Source organism: Quercus lobata, chromosome 6 (genome assembly GCF_001633185.2).
Source record: "Quercus lobata isolate SW786 chromosome 6, ValleyOak3.0 Primary Assembly, whole genome shotgun sequence".
Classification (NCBI taxonomy): Eukaryota; Viridiplantae; Streptophyta; class Magnoliopsida; order Fagales; family Fagaceae; genus Quercus; species Quercus lobata.
In genome coordinates this window covers 32387139-32410018 of record NC_044909.1, presented here as the reverse complement: position 1 = coordinate 32410018, position 22880 = coordinate 32387139, and the positions used below count along the sequence as shown (strand labels likewise).

The 22880-nt window shown below is 34.4% G+C and overlaps 1 protein-coding gene across 1 annotated transcript; it reads right to left on the bottom strand.

Moving 5' to 3' along the window:
* Nucleotides 1-338: 338 nt before the first annotated feature.
* Nucleotides 339-17413, bottom strand: LOC115950757 (E3 ubiquitin-protein ligase RKP). Its single transcript, XM_031067995.1, has 11 exons — nt 17167-17413; nt 13930-15569; nt 10219-11043; nt 9296-9456; nt 8099-8237; nt 7261-7344; nt 6287-6568; nt 6011-6142; nt 2748-2947; nt 1884-2088; nt 339-1093 (listed from the first exon to the last, which is right to left on the bottom strand). Exons 2-11 carry the CDS (start codon nt 15427-15429, stop codon nt 794-796), a joined length of 3828 nt encoding a protein of 1275 aa, XP_030923855.1. The 5' UTR covers nt 15430-15569; nt 17167-17413; the 3' UTR covers nt 339-793.
* Nucleotides 17414-22880: the final 5467 nt, after the last annotated feature.

The window sequence follows — 22880 nt, the reverse complement described above, 5'->3', positions numbered from 1 at the left end:
TTCACTATTGGAGAGTGTCTGTCATAGTCAAAAACATTACCATTTGCTTTCTCATTTACGTATCGATTATTTACTCAAACCTATCCAACGCTGATTGATGGCTAACCGTTTTTGGCCAATAATATTAAAAAAGCGCAGCAAAATTAGATGATTAAAATGAACTTAAGACCTCTTGAACATTAGAGTTGTTTGCACTTGGAGTCGGTGCCCTTAGACCCCGTGTACTTTAATTAGTCGATTAGTACATAAAACTTCAAATCTGTGTCACGTGATATGCATGTTGGCACTTGCATTTATATATATATATATATATATATATATATCTTGCATAGCATACATATGACCAAATTAAACTGAATTTCTCAATTCAGACACCTTGCAGAAATTTCTGAATACTGAGAAAAATGTCCTTAACATTTACACCTCATATTTACAAAGTAACGCCCTCAAAATTATCTACAAAATTCTTTAAAACCCCATGAGAATATCTGCCCGACCCCATAGACTACCATTCTCCGTTAATCAAAATTAGACCTCTTGAACATTAGAGTTGTTTTTGCACTTGGAGTTGGCGCATTTAGACCCCCGTGTACTTTAATTTAGTCGATTTGTACATAAAACTTCAAATCTGTGTCACGTGATATGTATGCTGGCATGCCCCCCTCCTATCTTTTTTTCTAGCTAGTGTACCACTGCCTTCACCAAATTTGGCCTTCAAGCTTAAACAATAGCTCAGCGTGCATTGCAATCCCGACAACCTCCAAGCATAGACACTGGATAAATACCAACTAGCTCAGAGCTCATTGCTAATCCTGACAACCTCTACAACTGTTGCGTTGCAAAAGAAACATCTCTGGCAATTTAAAAGATGCCTGGTTATACAGCCGTGACAAGATCTATGGGAACAAGGCACAAACTGGGAATCTGCTTCACCTGAATAACAGATGCAGCACGTGCTATCATCCCCATCAATTTCCCCCCCATATCCCATTTCATCAATTACTTGTGACTCAGTCCGGCTAATAATGATGCTTGCAAATTTCTCCAGCCGCCCAAGTTTTCCAAGATTCACATCCCCCCTGAAGGATCCTGCCTGGAAAATCAATGAAAAGGGAATAGAGGCATAAATTCCAATTAAAAACCATCAACAAATATACTTCCTAGATGTTTCAAGCTAGGGCAAGCCAAAAACACACATTCATGACACAAGCTGACAAGCTATTACAAACACCAAAATGGATGTGAACTCAATACATATGTTTATTTCATAAACTAATGCATGTCCCAGTAGAAATCCTCAAAAGCTTAATCCTCAAGATCAAAAAGAAAAGGAAACTTCCGATCAAAGAAAAAAGAAAAGGAAACTTGACTAATGTCCAGCACACATTGAGACAAGTTGTGATGGACCAATTTAGGTCCGGATAACTATGGATAATTTAACAGCAGCTACAATAAATTTGCAAATAGTCAAACATTATGAGAACAAAGTTAGGCAGAGAGGTGAATCTATGATATTTAATAAGACAGCATCATCAACATAATGTTAGCAAGCTACTGTACATTGTACCAGAAGAATTGGCTATATAGGAGATAAAAAGGAGGTCATAATATTCTTACTCTATGTTTGAAATGGAGAGAGATGGAGTGAGGAGAGGGGAAGGTGGCCAGAATATAGTAATTTAATTTTTAGTATATTCCCCTCTTTTCTCCCACCATCTCTCTCTATTTCAAATATATCCTTGATCTATTTCTTCAAAAGTGGCATCTTAAATATCATAAACTAAAATTGTTTTCCTGCTGCTGGGAGAAGCTTAAAATTGTTGCAAATACAAATATGCATACATATCACACACACAGAGAGATAAAAGCAGTCAAGAACTAACCCAGTTATAATTCAAGAGATACTGGAAACCACAATGAACAGTTTTAGGGCAGTCCATGCTTGCAAATACACCCACAACATCATTGTGCTCCCTGCACTCTGCCCCAGAACTAGCATCCAACAAATTCAAGATGATCCCCACAAGAGGTGCCAATATCATGCCTCGGTTCACTTTCTCTAAAGAATGGCCATGTCGTCTAAGTGACCTGCAAAATTAACATGAAATAATATGAGAAAAAAAGTAACCTCCCCCCTTAATTGCAGCTATGGATCACATTAGGATAAGGAATGAAGTTATTTATGAGAAGGCGTAGCACCAATTGAGAATAGAACAAGGAAGATTAGTTCGAGATGGTTTGGACATGATTGGAGAGGTAAATTGGGGGGGGTGGGGGGGGCGGGGGGGAAGGCATGATCACATGGCCCTAAAATAGCCTGGGTGACGTAAAAGTATCCATGTAGCCAAACCCTATTAGTTAGGATTAAGTTTTGGTTGAGTTGAGTAGATTGACTTAAATTATAGCCAATGTTACTTTGTACCAAGAAACAACAATTCCAATGCTTATACATTTAAAGAACGATAAGAGATTATTTCATATAAGTTCAATAATACAAAAAAAAAAAATACAAAAAACAAAAAAATACAAAAAATACAAAAACAAAAAAACAAAAACAAAAACAAAAAAACAAAAAACAAAAAAAAAAACCCATAAATGCTTCAAGAAAATTACATTTAGAAACAAAAAGATATTGAGATAGTAATGCAACACTTTTTATTTCATGACCCTATATAAATAAAAAATTTGAAAAAAAAGATAAAGTACAATGTATTAACCCATGAGTATTCCCTAGCACAGAAACTTACAAGTCAAAAAACTCTGCATCCACTGCTGACGTTACATGGTTCAAAATAAAGACAATCAGTTCAGTTAGCCGTCGAAGGTTTGTATCAGTTCCCAACAGGAATGCTTGAGGAATTTCATGGGTACAGAACTCCAATACCCTGGTAAGATTGCATGAGAGATCAAATATTACGCTGCATTTTCTTTGCTGAAACTCTACTACCTGCAAAGATGATTTACAACAATTACATGATCTTTGAAAAAGAAATGATAAGGAAATTCATTAGGTTTTATATAAGGAGGGGAGGGGGTGATTAAAGCAAGAAGAAGAGAATCTGCACTTGCATAAAAATGAATAACAGTCAAACCATCAGAAACTACAAAAGCTGAGAAAACCTTTAAGGTTAAAAAATAATAATATAATAATAATAATAACTTTGAATAAACTCTCCAGGTCTCATAATAGGTAAGAATTCTAACCATGAAATGATAGAGAACAAACACCAATACAAAACTATTAACAGTTTTTCCCTATAGAGTTTCGCAGCAGGATATACAACCACTTAGCAGCTGCATAACCCAACCCTCAAAACTGAGTATGGCGGAACTAACTTCAATCTGAACCATAATTATAAACAATAACCAGGACTGGGAACAAGTACAGGGTCAATCCAGGTTAATTTAACTATTAGCCAAATGAGACAATTTTGATAAGTCAAATTGAAACCAGACCTGAGAGAAATGAATGTGACAGTAGAGGCAGACACGGATTTTAAAACCCAGGTAAAATCCACTTGATTATTCAAAAATCTCTCTCTCTCTCTCTCTCTTGACAAATATGTGTCTTCTTCTTTTTTTAATAGGTAAGAATAATTTTGTTAAAGGAAGACCACCTTATGTACAATGGACAAGCAGAAGCATAAAGAATTACAAAGAATGAATGAGGTACAAAAAAGCAGTGGCTCTAAAAACACCACAATGGAATCACTATTCATAAAACCCAATGCGCAAGACCAATCAGATAAGGAACTAGAAAAATTTGCTAGCAACTAAATACCCGTACTTTCCATATCTTCGAATGTACGCCAATTATGTTCCCTCCATATAGTGCACATAAAACATAATGGAACTATATTACAAATATCCTAATATCCAATGAATGCTTACCCACCCAATTTCTCCAACCAAGCATAAGATCAACAACCTTCTCCGGTAAAATCCAGTGGATCCCAATGATCCCAAATAATCTAAAAACAAAGCTCCACAAGTCACATGCAACCGTGCAATGAATCCATCAATGGTTCACTGTCTCCCCACCATACCAACACATACAAGTATACAACACCAACCATCTTTTTTTTTAATAAATAACAAAACTTTATTAAAGATAGAAAAGCTCTCTTTATGAGGTTATCACAAGTAAGAATTTTCCCCAATGTTTCCATCCAAATGAAAAGGAGACCCACTAACAATGCTCATAAAGGATACATTAAGAGATTTTTCAAAATTACAATGCTTATAGAACTCCTCAAAGAACGCCATCACATCCGCTTCTACCACCCTCCAACAATGCTGGAAAAAGGCCATAGTGAACCATCTGACCCCAGTGCTTTGTCCCCCTAAAACTCACTCACTAGCGGTAAAATATCCTCCTCAAACCTCCTCTCAAGTAGACTACTCTTAGTGTCCGTTTGGGAACAGCTTATTTAACTTTTTGTTGAAAGTATGCTAAAGTATACTTGTACTTTGAAAAAATTTGAAAAAGTGAGAAAAAGCAGGAAAAACAGAGGTTTTAAAAAGCTATATATAAAAACTAAAAGCTAAAAGCTGAAATTGATGCCAAACAAGCTATTAGACTCCCCAATAGTGGCAAAGCCCCCACCCATCAACCATATGCCTCCACCCTTCCATTTCTTGATACAAAACCATATAGAAATGCACCACCTGATCCCTCACCTCCAAGTCCTCCTCAGAAAACGAACCATCCACCTCCACAACTCCTAAATGATTATACCTTCTATGAAAAATTGCCATCCTTTGAAAAACATGGAATTCTTGTCACCCTCCATAAGCCAAACTCCAAGGGTTGGTGACGTCTGCCTACATCAGTTGGTCTAGATGTTCTTAGGTATTATGTGATAAATCTAAATCACATTCGTACCTATTATATACCACATCAGCATGTCAGTATACCCAGACTGCACCATACAGCATCTACACTACTCACCGCAAGCACATGTAAACAAATTTCCCGAATCAATGTTGTGAAATTTGTCTTTTAATTCATATATTATGTAAAAACGTGCATAGTTGGGTTAATGATATCTAAAGATTGGGCTATAATTTTCCAGCACATTTATTTGTACTTTGCACCACACATCACAGTGCTATAAAATGTGGCAGGGAAAAAATTACTAAAAAAATGGGAAAATGTATTATTGTAGGTCACCCAGTTTTGCACTACTACGTTTCAGATTATCCAGCTTAAACCAGGTGGTTTCAATTAATCAGGGTTCCATTCATGGAAACCTCATACTGATGTTGTATGAAATCCAGATGCAGGTTGGTCCCATCCCAGGTTCACACTAAGTGAAGTCATTATACTCAATAGTGATCCAACTCAACACCCTATTTCCCCAACATTTTGCTACCCTGGCCATTATGTATCTATAATCAGTATCATAATTAACCAAATTTACTCTAAAGATAAAGATCGGCTGCTGTGAACTTGTTCATCCAATCCACTTAATAGCTACTTCTTCTATTTGCTTGTGATCCTCCAAAAATTGTCTATAACTTTTTCCTCTCACATTCCCTACCAACACCCCCCCCCCCATCTCTCTCTCTCTTTCTCCTTGCTTTTGTTCATTTAAGTCCTCTCAATCTCCCAGAGTGTTGCCAGAAGTCCACCATGCACTATACATACCACATGTAGGTTGCGTTTAGGATATTTTATATTGGGCAGCTTATTTTTGCTACTATTCATAGGTCTCACTGCACTTTTTGATACTATTTATGAATCGTATTATATTATTTCAACTAACTTTTAGTTTTACCTACAGTACTTTTAGTACAAAGTTTTCAATTTCAGCTAAATAAATTGTTCTCAAGCAAACCCATAATGTATGAAATGTGGAAAATAAATAAATAAAACCATCACTTCAACAATAACCATGTTTTGAAAAAAAACAAACAAAAAACTTTTAATTAGTAAGATTAAAATTTATATAAAAAATAAATAAATAAAATTTGTTTCATGTCTCAATAAGAACAAGATTATGCATACCTGGAATTTTTCTTGCATTTCTCGAATGGAAACTGAGAATTCAGTCATTGTCCAGCTGAGAGTATTAAATAAGCGGTTGAGGAAAGCTGAGAACAGGTCTTTGTCATTGATGCAGGCTTCCCGTAGTAATCTCTTTATAAATGGATGAAGAGGCCCAAATAGAAGTAGAAAAAAATTGTCAGAAGTTACTCAACAGAATAGAGAGAGAGAGAGATCTAGCAAGAATAAAACATCATTATAATAAAAAATAAAAAATAAAAAATCTTCACTATTCACCTGGAAAACCACTGACGATGATGATGATTCCCCATGCTTGGAAGAACCAAAGCCAGAACCCCTACACAACCTCAGAAGAATATTGGTAACTGGGATCCAGGATCTTTGATCAAATGCCGACAGCAATGCTTTTGGCAACCTCAGGATTGCTGTTTCATTGCTCTCAAAAGCAGTCAAATATTCCCTGTACTGGACCAGAACCGATATAGATTGAAGGAGAAGATCCTTAAGATCTGCACTTGATATCCTTGGGTCATTGAAGTGGGCAACTACAAAAGTGACCTGATCAAAAAGACATCCGTATGTAATTTATTTGACCCGCACTATTACACGCATTTAACATTCTGAATAGAGCAAACATCATGAGTCGGTTGCCTGACTAACAGGCCCAAGTTTTAGCACATGTAAGATCTAGACATGTAGGAAGTCAACATATCACATGCATGTCATAATTAATTCCGAACTGCATGTAAGAAAAGCAGGACAAATAATACCATGGATATTGTATCAAAGCAATAAAAAACCCACTATAGAAAATTATTGGAGCTTTCTAAAATTTGGTTGCTTTGTTTAGAACATGGAAGATACATAAATATATGTAGAATTTTTTACAAGAGCTAACCCTATACTTTGTTTTGTCATTCATGCTGCACATATCAAGAGGCCATTGATAACAAAGATTATATCATCACTGAAGGATAGGAACATTCTTTTTCTTGATGCATGACATTCCATTTGCCATGAATACCATACAGTTTTAAGTTTCTTTTTTTTTAGCAAAGTTTTAAGTTTCAAATGTCTGAGATAAATGAAAAATGTTCTTTGCCATCATCAATAATCCAGCAATACATTACTCAAAATAGCTGTGAGAAGACATTCATATTTTTCAATATACACTGTTATTTTTCCAAATTAAACTCAAAATCGCAAAAACAATTGGAAGAAGACGAAGAATATTGACAGATGAGACATACAAATGAAGCAAGTCCCTGCTTGACAAATACCGCAGGGGGAACAAATGGGGGATCGCTCTTACGCAACACATGAAAGCAGTCAACCTGTGACAGAGATTAGAATACAGATTAACAATAATATGGTTAATGGAAACAGAATGTCAAAATCCCATTAAACATACAGGAAATAAAAATTAAGAACAAGATAATATGAATGTTAGCAGTAAAAATTACTCATAAAAGTTCATAACTACTGGCTATGTGCAGTTTTTCAAAATCCTAACACGTGACTATATTAATTTTGGAACATATAAAAGATGAAAAGAGCACAAAGTCATATGAAGAAAAAAGGCTCAAGACAGATCAACGGTGTATGTGTGTGCAGGTGGAAATATAAGTATCAGTAAGTGTGGTTGTCTTAGTATCTTCATATTCACCACCACAATTGGAGGACACATACACAGACACAGGTGAGAATCTTGCTATTGTACCATGCTGATTATACTGATTAGTAGCCAACCACCACTACTACACATGCAGGCACACATGTGAAAAGAGAGAGAGTGAGACTCAATATCTTTGAATGTCAAACTGCAATTTCACCATGCAACTCTATAACACCCTAATGTAGCCATAAAACATTCTGTTCAAGCTCGCTGCAGTTTGCATTGATTTGATACACTAATGGCAAAAGACGCAAATATATTTGTAACAATGTGCACACGTTGCAACAGAAGAAAGAAGAGCAGGGAAAAGAGTTTCTATATGCTCGTGCAACAAATTAAACAATAATGATCATGTACAACTCTCATATAAAATGATTTTACAAGCTTTTATGTTGAATAAAGTCTCTATTTACCAGAACTTCCAAGTAAAATTCCGGGATGTAAACGAACACTGAATCTACTCTGCTAAGAACCAGAAGCAATTGGACAATCCACATGCACGTAGCATACATCCCTCTTTGCTTCCATCGAGAAAAGAGAGAAATGCGGTACCTGTAAAGCATGACAGTCACAATTAGAAAATAAGAATGCAAACACTTAACTTTTTTGAATCACAAGGTGAACTGTCACTTTCACTGACTTTCTTTCAAGATTCCCAACTAACAGCAGGGAAGCTTAAATACATACATGTTTTTCTTTTATAAAAAATAATCTATCTAATTAATGATAAAAAATGGAAAAGGTTTCTCTCCAAACTAGTTAGGAGAGAAACCATTCAAACTCCTCTTATATCTTTTCATTAAATGTGAATTTTAAAAATCAAACCGTTAGATTCCATATTCTTTATGTTTTTAATACACATGTCAAATTTCATCCAAATCAGTTGTTATTTACTATTCAATCAATAAACTTATTTTTTATGCATAATTTTTTACCACAAAAACTCGAAATTTAAATATGTCATAAATGACTTGGCTATTGATCTTTGATCTTCTTAAAATTTTGCAAGCGTGGAGGATATAATAAGAATATGTCCAACAGTTAGATTTTCAAAATTCACATCTAATCAAAAGATATAAGAGATTGAAGGATTTCGTTTGGAGAGAAACCTTTTCCATAAAAAAGAGAGAACATGGGTATTCACTGGTACACAATGTGTGTACAAGAGACAACCCAAAATAAAAAGAAATTAAGATCTAAAATTTAACATATGCGGGAAATCAAGAAAACTAGAGCAAGAAGATGGATTGCTTTAGTCTACTCATATAGAGTCATTACAAACACATTATTCAATCTTAAAGTTTGAGGTCTCTCTTCCCCCAAACATCCACTCATTCCTTTCTCTCCAAATACACCGCATTAAACACAAGGGAATGGCCTTCATAGCTGAAATACATTCACATAGAGTCACAAAAATTTTCAACAATCATATCTTCCCATGCAAAGATCAGCAGATACCAACTTCATGACAAAGTAAGTTAACAAGGCAACATATGCACCCAAAACATCTGACTCAGTTACAAACTACAATAAGGGTAGAGATGATAAAGAATAAACCATAAATACAAGCAAAATTGAACTTGAAAAATATTTCAATGTGCTCATCTTACCATGCACAATGTCTCACACAGTCAATAACTTCTTCACGATAGAGATTCCGAGCTTCTTTCAAACGCTTCAATTGCTCAGTGCAAGTTCCGTCTCTTATTTGTTTATCAGTTTCCTCCAGAACAGAGATTGAATGTGACTGATGAGACATGTAATATGATGCCTACAATCAGAAGATTTTATTTCAGATTATTCACAACATCCCAAAAGAATCTAGGAATGTAACAACAACAGGTTAGTTACTCAGTAAAACAACAATGTAGAGAAGTGAAAGGTCTTGAGCATGAGAAGAGAATGCTACTAAAAGGGAGGGGGAGGGGGAGGGGGGGGAAGGTGGAAAATCAAATTCAAAACACTTCTTTTCAAACTAAAACAAATGCTCATTTAAGGAAAAACTTTAAAATAACCAGGCATGGCAGTGATTTAGAAGTCAAATGATGGGGGAGTTTGAGACCACACATGAGCGGGTGTTAGAATAATGGTTTTAATGATTAAATTCATCCTTTCCTATCAACTTAAGCTAATTTATCATGTGTAATAACAACAATATCAAAATTTTACTCCCAACATTAACAAATCTTAAAATAAAAATAAAAAATAGAGCTTCATCAAGTGATCAAAATCACTGATATTTTGCTGATGACCGTGAGTCCATGGGGACTTTGACCCTCAATCAATAACATACATACATAAATAGCGAGTGCTTTATCTATTCACTTCTTTGTATCTTTTTGTTTTTCTCATTTTTACCTTGACACTGCATTTTATAATTTTAAGAAAGTGGATGGATTTCAGTCAAAGCAGTCACATCAATGAAGCATAACAATATGGATATAAGGTTTACAAACATGCAAAAACAGAAACATCCATCAACATCAAAGCTCGTATACTTTAAAGAAGAGAATTTTCCATGTTGCTTCCTCACCTGCTTAAAGTTTGGTGCAAGGCCTATGTGATACAATAACAGTAAAGCATCCAGAAGTTCTTCTTCTGTTAGTGTAGCTGAAGACACATTACATTCCCTGGGTACAATCATCACATGTTGGACCGGACGATAATCCAATTCAGATTCAGATTGATCACTGGAGCTAGGCTTATTTGCTATCTCATCATTCAAAGTTCCAGCACTACATTCTGTAGCAACATGAGCCGATCTCTCTGGAATATGGTTGCAATGGCCAGTAGAACTTTTGGCTGTGTATATAATTGGATCCTTTGAGATTCTTGTGAAGTCATCATACCGTGAACTTGAACAACAACATGGTTTCTGCCTGGTTAAATGAGTTACTCTGTTTTCTTCATCATCCATACAGCCTTCCTCCCACCGGATCACCTCTGCTTCCTCATTCTTTGCAGGATTTGATTTCAATAGATGATTGAATGACCCTCCAAGCCTAGATATGCCAGTTCGATGAGGATCATTTTTCAGAAACAAGTACATGGGAAAACTTTGTTGGCCGCCCCTATGAAGAAAACCAACATCAGGGTCAGTTTCGCAGCTCTTCAACCAGCCACAGACGTCCCCCGTACCAAATCCTTCAGATAGAAAATGGAGTATGACTGTGTACAAAGAAACAAGAACAGAGTTGCTTGAAAGTCCAGGAGGCAGTACATTACGATCTGCTCCTCTATTCTTTAATAAAAGATTCTGTAAAAATTTCCTGAACACTGAACCAGGCAACTGAGGAGGTGCAATAGGTGGTATGAATTGAATGACCAAGCGACAAAGGTCCCTATGCTTCTCCTCTATCTGCAAATAGAATACGTGAGTCAGTTAATGGAAAATCATAACACCAGCATCCAAGACAAATATGCGTATTTTATGCACCTATGTATACTATAGAGAATATACAATTGAAGGAACCCCCCAAACAGTCAAGAAGTCATATTGAATATTTTGCTCCACAAGGTCAAGCCTCAACCATGATAAGCTCTTGTACAAAGAACTTAGAGAATACACTTTAAAAAAATCAGTACATTCCATATGTGAGTAGTACACATAATCGACCTGTCAGGGTGCAGCCTAGTGGTTGGAGGCTTGGGATAAGCTGTATAACCAGACATCATAAGATTGATCCCCACTAGGAGTTCCCCTGGATTACCTGATACACATTTCTGGCAGGTGGGGTCGAGTATCCGTGGTTTACTCCCCAAGGGTGGGTCCAAAGGGCCCTGCCTTGGTAAGGTTCCACATCATCAAAAAATATTTAACTGATCGACACCACTCAAACAATAGCAGTTTGCCAACAATTCAAACCTACAACATATAGTTGGAAGAGGACTTCTTACTACAAGTCAAAGATTAAATTACAAGCAGACAAATAAAATGTGTGAATTACTTCAACATGGAACTAAGTAACTTTGCAGCAATTAAAAAAAAAGACTTCAACCCATTGCCAATTCTTGGTAGCGCCATTTATTAAATAAAAACAGCCATGCCTTCAAGTTCTCACACAAATATGGCCCATCTGTACTTGACTTCTTATGGAATCCCACATAAGTTGGGTATGTACTTGGTTAGATTATGGATATAAGTACTTGTTGGGTTTCTCCACCTACAAGCTTAAGCTTTTAGGTTGAACAACTTAGTATGGTATTAAAGCCCACTTTGTTTATTTTTGGACCATGTGCCAAGCTTATATCTATTTGTTTTAGTTAGGTCTTCAGGGTCATTTGTCATGATTTCAGTTTATTTGAAGCTTAGACATAAGAGATGTCAAAGAATCCCACATTGGGTGGTCTGTGCTTGATTATTGGTATATCTACTTGTTGGCCCCTCCACCTACAAGCTTAAGATTTTAGGTTGGATGCTGTAACACCTTCTAGACACCTCAAGGTCGGGCATGTTTTCACAACTTCATCAGTATGAATAAAATTTCCCACTGAACTCTAAAAGATAGGTTAAAAATTCAACTGCTACATTTTTTATGCTAGCAACATAGCAACTGGGTGACAACATTCATGTTAAACAAAGACAAAAGGTCTGCTTCATTCATTATTTCAAAAAAGTAAACTGTCCCTTAATAGATTAAATTTAGAAGCACCAGCATCTTTAATTGTAGAAATAGTAAGAGTATTGTGCATGTCTCATATGCTATACCTTGTGAATATGCTATATCAAGATCCCATGCCAACTACCATTTGTAATTGTCAAAAAAAAAAAAAAAAAGATACAAGAGGGAGAGACAAAAAGGTTATTTGACAAATGGAGAGTAACAATAATAAATATCTGAACTTGAACACGAATATCAATCAAACAAATAAAAAATAAAATAGGAAAATAAGAGTTTGATTTGGGTAAACATAAGTAGCCCAAATTCACATGTGCAACAAGGTTTTTTTTATGTCAATAAGCATGCTTACAAGAGAAGAGACACATCCAAACCTTGTATCCTTCCCTATAAAATGCCTAAATTACCTCTGGGAAAAATGGCGAACACAAAGAAGTTGTAAGAGTTACAACAGAAAATTCAAACTCATTTTTGACACGGGTTTAGAACAAAAATTTAACTAAAATATCATCTCATTTCTCCTTGTTAGCTCGATATAGAATGGTAGGCTGCTAAGTACTAAGTTGTAGATTCCAATCGTGAGTGAAAAGACTTGATTCATCTAAATCCTTCAAATTCAGATAGAAATTTTTATTTGACTTACTTAGAAAGATTTGCTTCTATTGCATTCTATCTCATGGTAATCACATTATGTGATATTTGGGAACTGACCTTAATATTTTTTTAAGGGAAAATTACACTAACCTCCCTCCATATTTTGCAAACCTACATGCATCCTCTCCTGTTTCAAATTACACATTAACCTCCCTTATGTGTTCCACACAGATCACCATCCCATAAATAACTGATGGGATATTTTGCCTACATCAACGAATTCATTAGAATATAAAATGCCAATTTTTCCATTAAAAGTACAATGGACACTTTTAGGGGAAATTAAAACATGGCAATAAAATATATCGATTTAACATCAATTATTTATGCATTAACACTCATGCTTCTTACAAATTTTATGCACTATTAATAAACATGCTTGATGATGCCATTACAGAAAGTAAAATGCTTCAAGAAATTTGAGTCTCATTGTAAAAACATAAAGAAAATATCCAAAATTTCAAAACCAAAAGAGGAGCAAGTGGTCAGTTTATCAGGGAAGCAGCAGGATTAGTCCAGTTGTTTGGGAGCAAGCTTACTCAAACTAATATTAGCTCCCAACGGTTGGTGCAATACATTCTAAATCGAAACCACTGGCCATTGCACCTATAAAAGGAAAATTGGTATTTTACACATTGCAACCAATTTCCAATAGTTTCTGATTACGTCAGCAAATATCCCAACTTTTTTTTAATAATGTAGGGAACCTTTCTAAAGAAAAGCCCTTTGGACTCACCTCTAAAGAAGTGCAAGCTAAATGAGACGATGAGGCAAAATTCAGCATGTTACTCAAATTTCTTAACTAGTATTTGCATACTTCTATTTTTGGTATTATATTATTAGCATTTAAAAATGAAATTCTTTGTCTTTCACTGACTACTTTTTCACTTTTTGGATCTAAGGTAGCATGCATACACACACAAAAAAAATATATATATATATATATATATTTAATGTAGTTAAAAATGCACCTTACTAATTGCTTTGGATAAAGCAGTAGTTGTCAAAATCATGCCACTCTCACAGGACACGTCCTCAGATGAACCAGGCCACCACACTGAAGGCATCATGCACTCAAGATCCTCCTTGTTTGGAGACTTCAGTGAAAGAAATCCTTCAAACAAGAATTCAAAATCTAATGACTTCCACCAAAGCATCATTAATTTTTCTCGTCTTAAGATATGACAGGCCAATGCAAGATAAGAATATGATCCTGAATATGGGCATTCTGCTAGAACAAATGGTGCTGTTTTACAACCACATGAAAGGGCATTTATCAGGTGCTCAAATAACAAATGAGATTTTTCAAATTCTAGAAAGATGTCGATAGCTCTATCCAAGCTTAAATAATCATGTGGTGCCTGCACTCCAAACACTTCCATCATGAATGACAGAAATGGACCTCGACCTATATACTCCAAACTCCCAGCATCTGCTTCAAGTATAGAGAAAAATTCTTCACATATCCCATGGAATACAGGATCAAAAAGTTCTTCAAATGAAACAAACCTCTTCAATCTCCTCAATTTCTCAACAGAAGCATGGTCACCCTGCTCTTTCCGTTGCATATCCAAAAGCCTTGACAAGCATTGCAGCAACTGTGTAGCAAAAGAAGTTACAGAGGAAGGAGCTTGAATTGGGAAATATCCTTCAATCGGGTACTTAAAGGGGCGGGACCCAAAATTTAATTCGCAACGTTCACCTTGAGAAAGAGAAATTGCTGGATAATACCCAAAACCAGGCCCCATTTTGCGAATCTCATGAAAAGCCACTCCAAGTGAGACGCCATTCCTGTAGAATGAAATCTCATCATAATCCAAATCTATGCAACATCCAATGACATCACCAACAACCCATGACTGACCATATTCCTCAGCTTTGTTATTCCATTTCCTAACCCTTCTTCCATCAAATGCATATGAATCATCAGCATCACCTACACCCTTATGTTCAGTGAAAGGGCAAGAAAGAGTTACCCATCCAAGCTGTTGTACACCTGAAGTTTCTAAGATAACTTCATACATCCATTTTCCTTTCCAAACACAAGCATTAGCCCTGGCACTACTGAACATTGCTAAGCTCTCTACAAGCAATGGTGACTTAATAATTCTTATATCACCACAAATGCTGATATCTTCAAGACCAATGACAAGGGGACCACAGCCATTATCAAATATACAAAGTCCATCCCTATTTCTAACCAAAGAGCCCGAGCTCTCATAAAACTTTGAGAACTCACTCTTTGCAATAGAGCGAACAAAATTGCTGTCAACTGGACTAGTCAATGGACCAATTGATTTGTGAGGGAGACCAAATACATATTCAATCATTCGCTCCACAGACTGGTGACAAAAATCATCACAATGTGAAACAAGACGGGTTTTTGACGAATTCTCTCTGCCATCCTCACCCTTCAAGATTACAGCCAAACCAGAAGAAAGCCCACCAATCCGTAGGCCGTCTTCTGCCATTGGCAATATGCAGAATCACTACAAAACCCTCAATTTTCACAGAACACAATCAAAATCTTCAAAATTCAAATATCCTTCCAGAAATATTGATCCTTTCTAACAACACTTTGAACTCTTGTAAAATCGCCATCCTCCTGACCCTGAAATTTCCAATTCACAACACATATGATTGCAAACACAAGCTACAAAGAACTGTTTGGTTGCTAATAAAACTAAAGGCCAAAAAACAAAAACTAGCAAACACACAGTCCATTTGTTTGATTATCAAACAATAAAATAATTTAAGAACAAAAAATTATTTAGCATAGTTAACTAGGGAGCCCGAGAATATGAAAATTTCTCATTTTCTTTGGTTCTGCTTTTTCTTCCTCAGTTTTCTTGGTAACCAAACAGATATCAAATTCAAAAATTCAAAATGAATTTAACTTTTAATAACTTAAAAAACATAAAAATTCAAAAACTGTCTATAAAGAACTGTTTGCTTGCTGAGAAAACAAGAGGCTAAAATCAAAAATCAGCAAATACAGTCTCTTATTCTTTTTTTTCATTTCTTTTTTTTTTTAAGAAAATGTTATCTATTCATTTGATTTACCAAACAATACATAAAATTTACTTAGCTAAGTTAAGTAAGAAGCTCAAGAATTTAAAATTTCTAATTTTATTTGCTTCTGTTTTTTCTACCTAAGTTTACTCCACAACCAAACATAAATGAAATTAAAATGAATTAACTTTTAAGAATTTATAATACAAAAAAAAATAAAAAATTTCAAAAATTATCTATAGAGAACTGTTTGCTTGCTGATTAAACTAAAGGCCAGAAAACAAAAACCATCAAATACGCAGTCTATTCGTTTGATTTACCAAAAAATACATAAAAGTTACTTAACTGAGTTAAGTAAGAAGCACAAGAATATGCAAAGGGCTAGTTTTATAGATCCTGTTTTTCTTCCTAAGTTTTCTCAGCAACCAAACATAAATCAAATTAAAATGAATTAACATTTAAGCAATACATAAAACATTCAAAAACAATCTATAAAGAACTGTTTGGTTGCTGAGAAAACTAAAGACCAAAAAACAAAAACCAGCAAATATATGGTGTTTATTCGTTTGATTTACCAAACAATACATAAAAGTTACTAAGCTAAGTTAACTAGGAAGCCCAAGAACATGAAAATTTCTAATATTATTTGCTTCTGTTTTCTCAGCAACCAATTCGAAATAAATTTCAAAATGAATTGACTTTAAGAACTTACAATACGTAAAAATTCAAAAACAATCTATAAAGAACTAGTATTTGCTTGCTGAGAAAACTGAAGGCCAAATACACACAGTCTATTCGTTTGATTTACCAAACAATACATAAAAGTTACTCAGCTAAGTTAACTAAGAAGCACGAGAACATGCAAATTTCTAATTTTATTTGCTCTTGCTTTTTATTCCTAAGTTTTCTCGGCAACCAAACACAAATCAAATTCAAAATGAATTAACTTTTAAGAACTTACAATCCATAGAAATTGAAAAACAATCTACAAAGAACAGTTTGGTTGCTGAGATAACTAACCAGCAAGTACACACTGTCTATTCGTTTGATTTACCAAACAATACATAAAAGTTACTCAGAACATACAAGTTTCTGATTTCTATTGCTTCTCCTTTTTCTTGGCAACCAAACAGGAATCAAAATTCAAAATTTGGAAACGAAAATTGAAAGTGAATTTTAAAGTTATAACAACTTACAGGTGTGGCTCATGCTCTTCTTCTTTTCTCGCTTCGGAACAGTGAAAGGCGGCGGAGGCAAGGCATGCTAGGGTTTTGCAGAGACCGTTGATTGAGAGAGAAAGAGAAAGCTTTTAAAGAGAGAAAGCGTTTTAGAGAGAGAGAGAGAGTGTGTGTTTTGGATTTTCTAAATGTTCGCCAAAAGTTTGGGGAGAGATGTGAACGAACGAACCGAAGCCATAGGTTAGGGACTGTCAGACAGAGCAGCCGCGCCAAGCCAACTCAACTGTGAAAGAGAGAGAGAGCGCTGAATCGAACGAAATTGACCGACACGTGTCCACCTCGCGTGGGACTTACGGGTTGCTGACGTGGAGGCGTCGGCTAATGTGCGCCAACAGGTGCAAACCGCCCTTTCTGCTTGAAAGAGAATTGTTCTGTTCTGTGACTAGGTCAACTCGGCTATTTTCAAAGGCAACGTTATCACTATTCACTACATAGTGTGCTGCTCAGACGGGGATCAAGGAATCAATGATTTTTTATATGCACTTGTGACTCTGATTATTTCAACAGATTTTTTTTTTTTTTATCAACCATTAATTTTGCTTAAATTATGCAAAATATATTAATAGTCCGTTTGAATTGAGAGAGAGGGAGGAGGAGTAGAGTAAAGTAAAGTAGATTTAGCACAAAATTAACTTATTTTTAGCTAATTCTACTTTACTTCCCTCCACTTCTCCTCATTCCAAACAAGCTATAAGACCATATAATTTATAAGTATAACTTATCATAAAAGTGTGAGTATTGTAGATTAACTTATATTTTTTGTTGTTTTAATGGAGAAATTAAGAATTTAAAATTTTCAACCCTCAATTATTATCATACATTTAAAAAATAAATAAAACAAAACAATGTAAGTTCATGCGAATGAACTTAAACTCTTATTATATGATTGTGTTTGTTTAGCAAAAAGAAAATTTACTTTTTTATTTTTTGTCTTAGTTTTTTCAAACTCTTGTTGTCACACGTTTGGTAAACAAAGACTAAAAATTATAATTTTTTACCTCATGTTTAACAAATGAGAAATGATTCACAATATTTTTACAACATATTTACAACAAAATTTAAGTGACAAGTTGTTACTGGTTATTATTGTTAGGTTAAAAAAGTAATCTTAGTTCTAAATTCAAATTTGAACCAATAACAACTAAGCACTTATGATTTGTTGTAAAAATATTATAAAAATATTGTGAACGTAACACTTCTCTTAACAAATGAAATATCAAAATGTAGTAATAACTTCACGTTTGGTGGAGATTCAAGTTTGTATAGCTAATCATACCAATTTGTCCAAAAATGTAGTAATAACTTCACAATCTATGATCTGTTTGGATTGGGGGTATAGAGTAAAGTAGAGTAGATTTAATACAAAATTAACTTATTTTTAACCAACTCTACTCTACTCCCCTCCACTCTCCCTCCTTCCTCCCTTCATCCAAACAGGCCACTGGGTTGGTGGCTAAACCCTTTGTTAATTCTTTTTTCTATGGTAGCAACTATCTAACCCGGCCCCTTGTTTTGTTATAGTTTTTTTTATTGATATTTCCAGTACATATATGGATAACTTGGTTCCCCTTGTTTCTCAAAAAAAACTTGGTTCCCCTTATTAATTTTATTTGGCCATATCCATGTCGTTTATAATACTTCAAATGACATGTTTGATTTACTTGTTAAAAAAATTGACATGTTTCATTTCAGTCGTCTTCAGGTGACCGTTTGAAGAGGTTGTTCCATTATTAATAATACTGTAATAAATTTATATATATGTATATATATATATATATCCAGCTGCAAATTAGAGCTAGCAGCCTAGCAACATCAGTTGGCTGTATTAATGGACAAAATTGATTTTTACTTGCACTTGATACTAATTCAAACAAAAAAAATTGACTTGGTTCTAGATTAAAACCTTTATAAACTCACAAAATTGTTTTTTATTTTATTTAATAAAGGTGAAATTTGTTTGAAAGGTACTCTGATGCCTCTCAAATCAACTAAATCCAAGTCCACCAAACATTTGAATTACCGTGGAAATTCATTGCCTTGATTGGATTTTTTTTTTTTTTTTTTGGAAAAAGGTACTTCATAAATAAACATTAATCACCTAATAAGGTATACATCCTTCTTCTTTTTTTCTTTTTCTTTTTTTTTTTTTGAGAATAATAAGGTATACATCTTATCCTATGTAGGAGGCAAAATTTTAAGCCAATTATAAAATGTCACACTAAAATTTAGTGACAAATTCTAAATTAATATGTCATTAAATTAATTAAATCAAATGATGACATGTGTCATCCAAATTGATTTCACATATTAAAATTTGCCACATGTCACTTGGCCCATAAGATAATGATAAATTTTCTATTCAAAATGGATGAATAATTATCTTTATTAAAATAAATAAACAAAACAGAGATAATTATTTATCTTTATTTATTATCTTTATCGAAATATGATCTGTGGGTACCTAAGGCATGCTTGGCAACGTCCTAGGCATGTTTGCAACGTCCTCGGCTGTTCTCGGCATGCTTTGCAACGTCCTTGGCCGACCTTGGCATGCTTTTAACCTAGACGTCCCACATCGAAGGAAAATCCCTCCACTTTCTGCCTTATAAACTGTGAAGCAAAGGGAGTAGTATACCACCAAACATCTGATCAGAGGTTTGGTGGTACACTACTCCCTTTACTTCACTCAAAATAGATAAATAGAGATAATTATCTCTAAATAAAAGTTGGGCCAATTAAGAGTTTACTACATATCTTCAAGCATATCAGTTAAAAGTGAAGTTTATTATCTGAAACCACTATAAATAGAGGATATCCCCACTTGAAGGACAACAAATCTCAAACAAGGTTAAAGCCAGAGGACCATTGTTCGAGTCAAGACCTCAACGATGATCAACGAAGATAGAATCAATGGACAACCAAATAAAATAAAATAAAAAAAATTTCGCGTTCAAGTCAAGATCACAACAAAGATAGAATCAAAATGAGCACTTTTTGTAAAAGAATCAAAAAACAAAGATTGTACTCACTACTTGATTAATGCAAAAATATATTTGTGACACCTTTTTCAATTTGTTTAATTTTCTACCATTGTAAAATTTGTGTTTACAGCCTAATGTAAATAAAATTTGAAAATGAAAACTACATTCAATGGAGTATTTCAAAAACATCTTCGGCCTTCATTCATGTCCCTTATAACCAAAGCATTTATACATATTATAATATATATACGTTTTCCCTGACACTATTTCATCAGCATTTGAGAGCACTCATATAATAATAATAATGTAAATTTTACATAATTTTGCCTAAAAAACCCACATCAATCAAATTATGATTGTGTAACATTACAAGTTTATTACAGTAACCATATAGATTTACATGGACACTGTAATGATGCAGTTTGGTTCCTATGCCCAAAAGGTAATAGGATTTAGGCCCAAATAGCACAATACAATGAATTTATAAAGAGTGGGTTAAAAAACTAGACTCTAATGAGTTGGATAACAATTATAGTAAATTCAGATGACAATAAAACAAAGATAAACTGGTTTTATCCAAAGAAAATTGTCATTGGCTCAATCCAAGGAGTTTAATTCTTATATATGATTCTTTTGAATTTGATTACAAATCCAGATCTTGTTGCTATAATGTTTTTCTCTTAATCTTTTGATCCCTCCTCATCAGGGTATTATTTCTCTCTTATACTGTTTGCCTTATTTCATCTCCACCCTCCACGTATAGACCAAGTTTCTAACGTTGATCCTTGTCCCATCAGCACATTCCTGAAATCTTTGGGAGTAGTTATAAGGCTGAAAATTATTATTTAGGTATCACTTCCACATTAATGCGGGCAAAGAATTAGCTATAAAGCATTCAATGCAATGGTAGCAGCTTTCTCTTAGATATTTTATAGTTCCCCTTTATCCTGTTCCTTCATGATATGTATCATTATCAATAGAATCTCCAGAAACGTTGCTCTGAATGACATACCACATCTTCGGACCTTTGCTTTGTTCATCTGCGGAGGCATTCCTCTTCGGACCACCTTCTTGGACCCTTATGACCAAACCCCATTTTTTCATTCATTAATACGGACTTGCATGACAGCGTTTACCCGTCCTCAGACTACTAGATGTTATTAGACTAGGCTCCCGGCCTAACATATACATAGATATGTACTATTGGGCCTAACATACCTACAGTCACTATTTATTTTGTATTTATTTTTTTTACATATCTCGAGGATAGAGAAAAAATTGGATAGTAGTTATTATATGTAAAAAAGATGAATAATTAAAAAAAACAAATTTGTAAAATGGGTAATCTAATATTGGATGTTTTGAAAAATGAATATGTAAAATAGAAAATGTAAGTTTTTATACTAATATAGACATAATCTTTTGCACGAACTGATGTAAATGCTCTGAGGAATTCTATTTATTAGTTGCATCATTGCATGCAATAATTGTTTCTTAAAAAAAAAAAAAAAGTTGCATGCAATAATTTTAGTTGTGAATAAAATCTGAATAAATAAATATTATTTTAAAATATAATAAAGGAATTAATAGAGAAAGAATAATTGCAAATATGGTATACTAATTTTTTTTTTTAAGCTTTTGAAAAACCCACTAAATTGTGCCTGAGTAAGAACTAAAAGGAGAATAAGAGTGTGTTCTAAAAAACACACAGGAAAAAAAAAGCATAAGAGCAAGTACACCCAACTATTCCCCAGATGGTGATTTTTCCTGTAGATGAGTATTCTGCACTTCGCAAATGGTAACACTACAGTTCACTAGATGCGCACTCAAGAGTCAAGCCTTTAGATTCCCCTATTGATGCTCTTGGTCACTCAAGGTGCGTACTGCACACCACCCGCGCATTATAAACGCTCCCCCTATTATGAGTTTATGACCTCATTATCGACTTTTCGCCTCCGTTCCTTTCCTTTGTTCCTCGCAATCACATATATACAATTATACACTACCTTTTTAGCTTTTCCACTACCACAAAAAGCGAGTCAAACTTGATTTGCTTCATTACGTTTAAGCTCAAACTCTTTGCATCAATAAATTCAAAATAATAATAATAATAATAATAATTAAAAATTACTTGGTGGCAAACAGCATCACGTGTTCAATTAAGGGGTGTTTAACATTAATTTGGTTGAACAACTCATGTGATTTGCCAATTGCCAGATTTGGACGTGTTCCTTTTTATATCAATGGTTGTCGTGGGTTACACGTTGAACTAGAGGACATTTTGGTGGTGATTCATGACAGGAAGCATCCAAAGAGGGATCCAGATTCCAGATGAGGTTTTTAGAGCCCATTTTTTGCTTCTTTTTGCATGCTGTATGACATGATTAATCAACGAATATTCGGTAAACGGTCTCTTCTTCTTCCTTCTATTTAGGTTCACCTATTTATACCCCAGGTCAAAATTCTATCAATCGTATCTATCGTCACATCAATTTTACTGTAATGTCAATTTATTAGAGTTGTGAAATAAAGTTTGTAAGATTTGAGTGATAGCCTGATAGGTTAACAGTAATTGCATTATTTTTATTTATGATGTCTTTTGCTCAAATCTTACACCTTTCATTTCTCTACTAAGTCTTGTCTTTCAAAGTGATTGCTTTGATACTCAATTTAGTGTGAAGAGTGAATGAG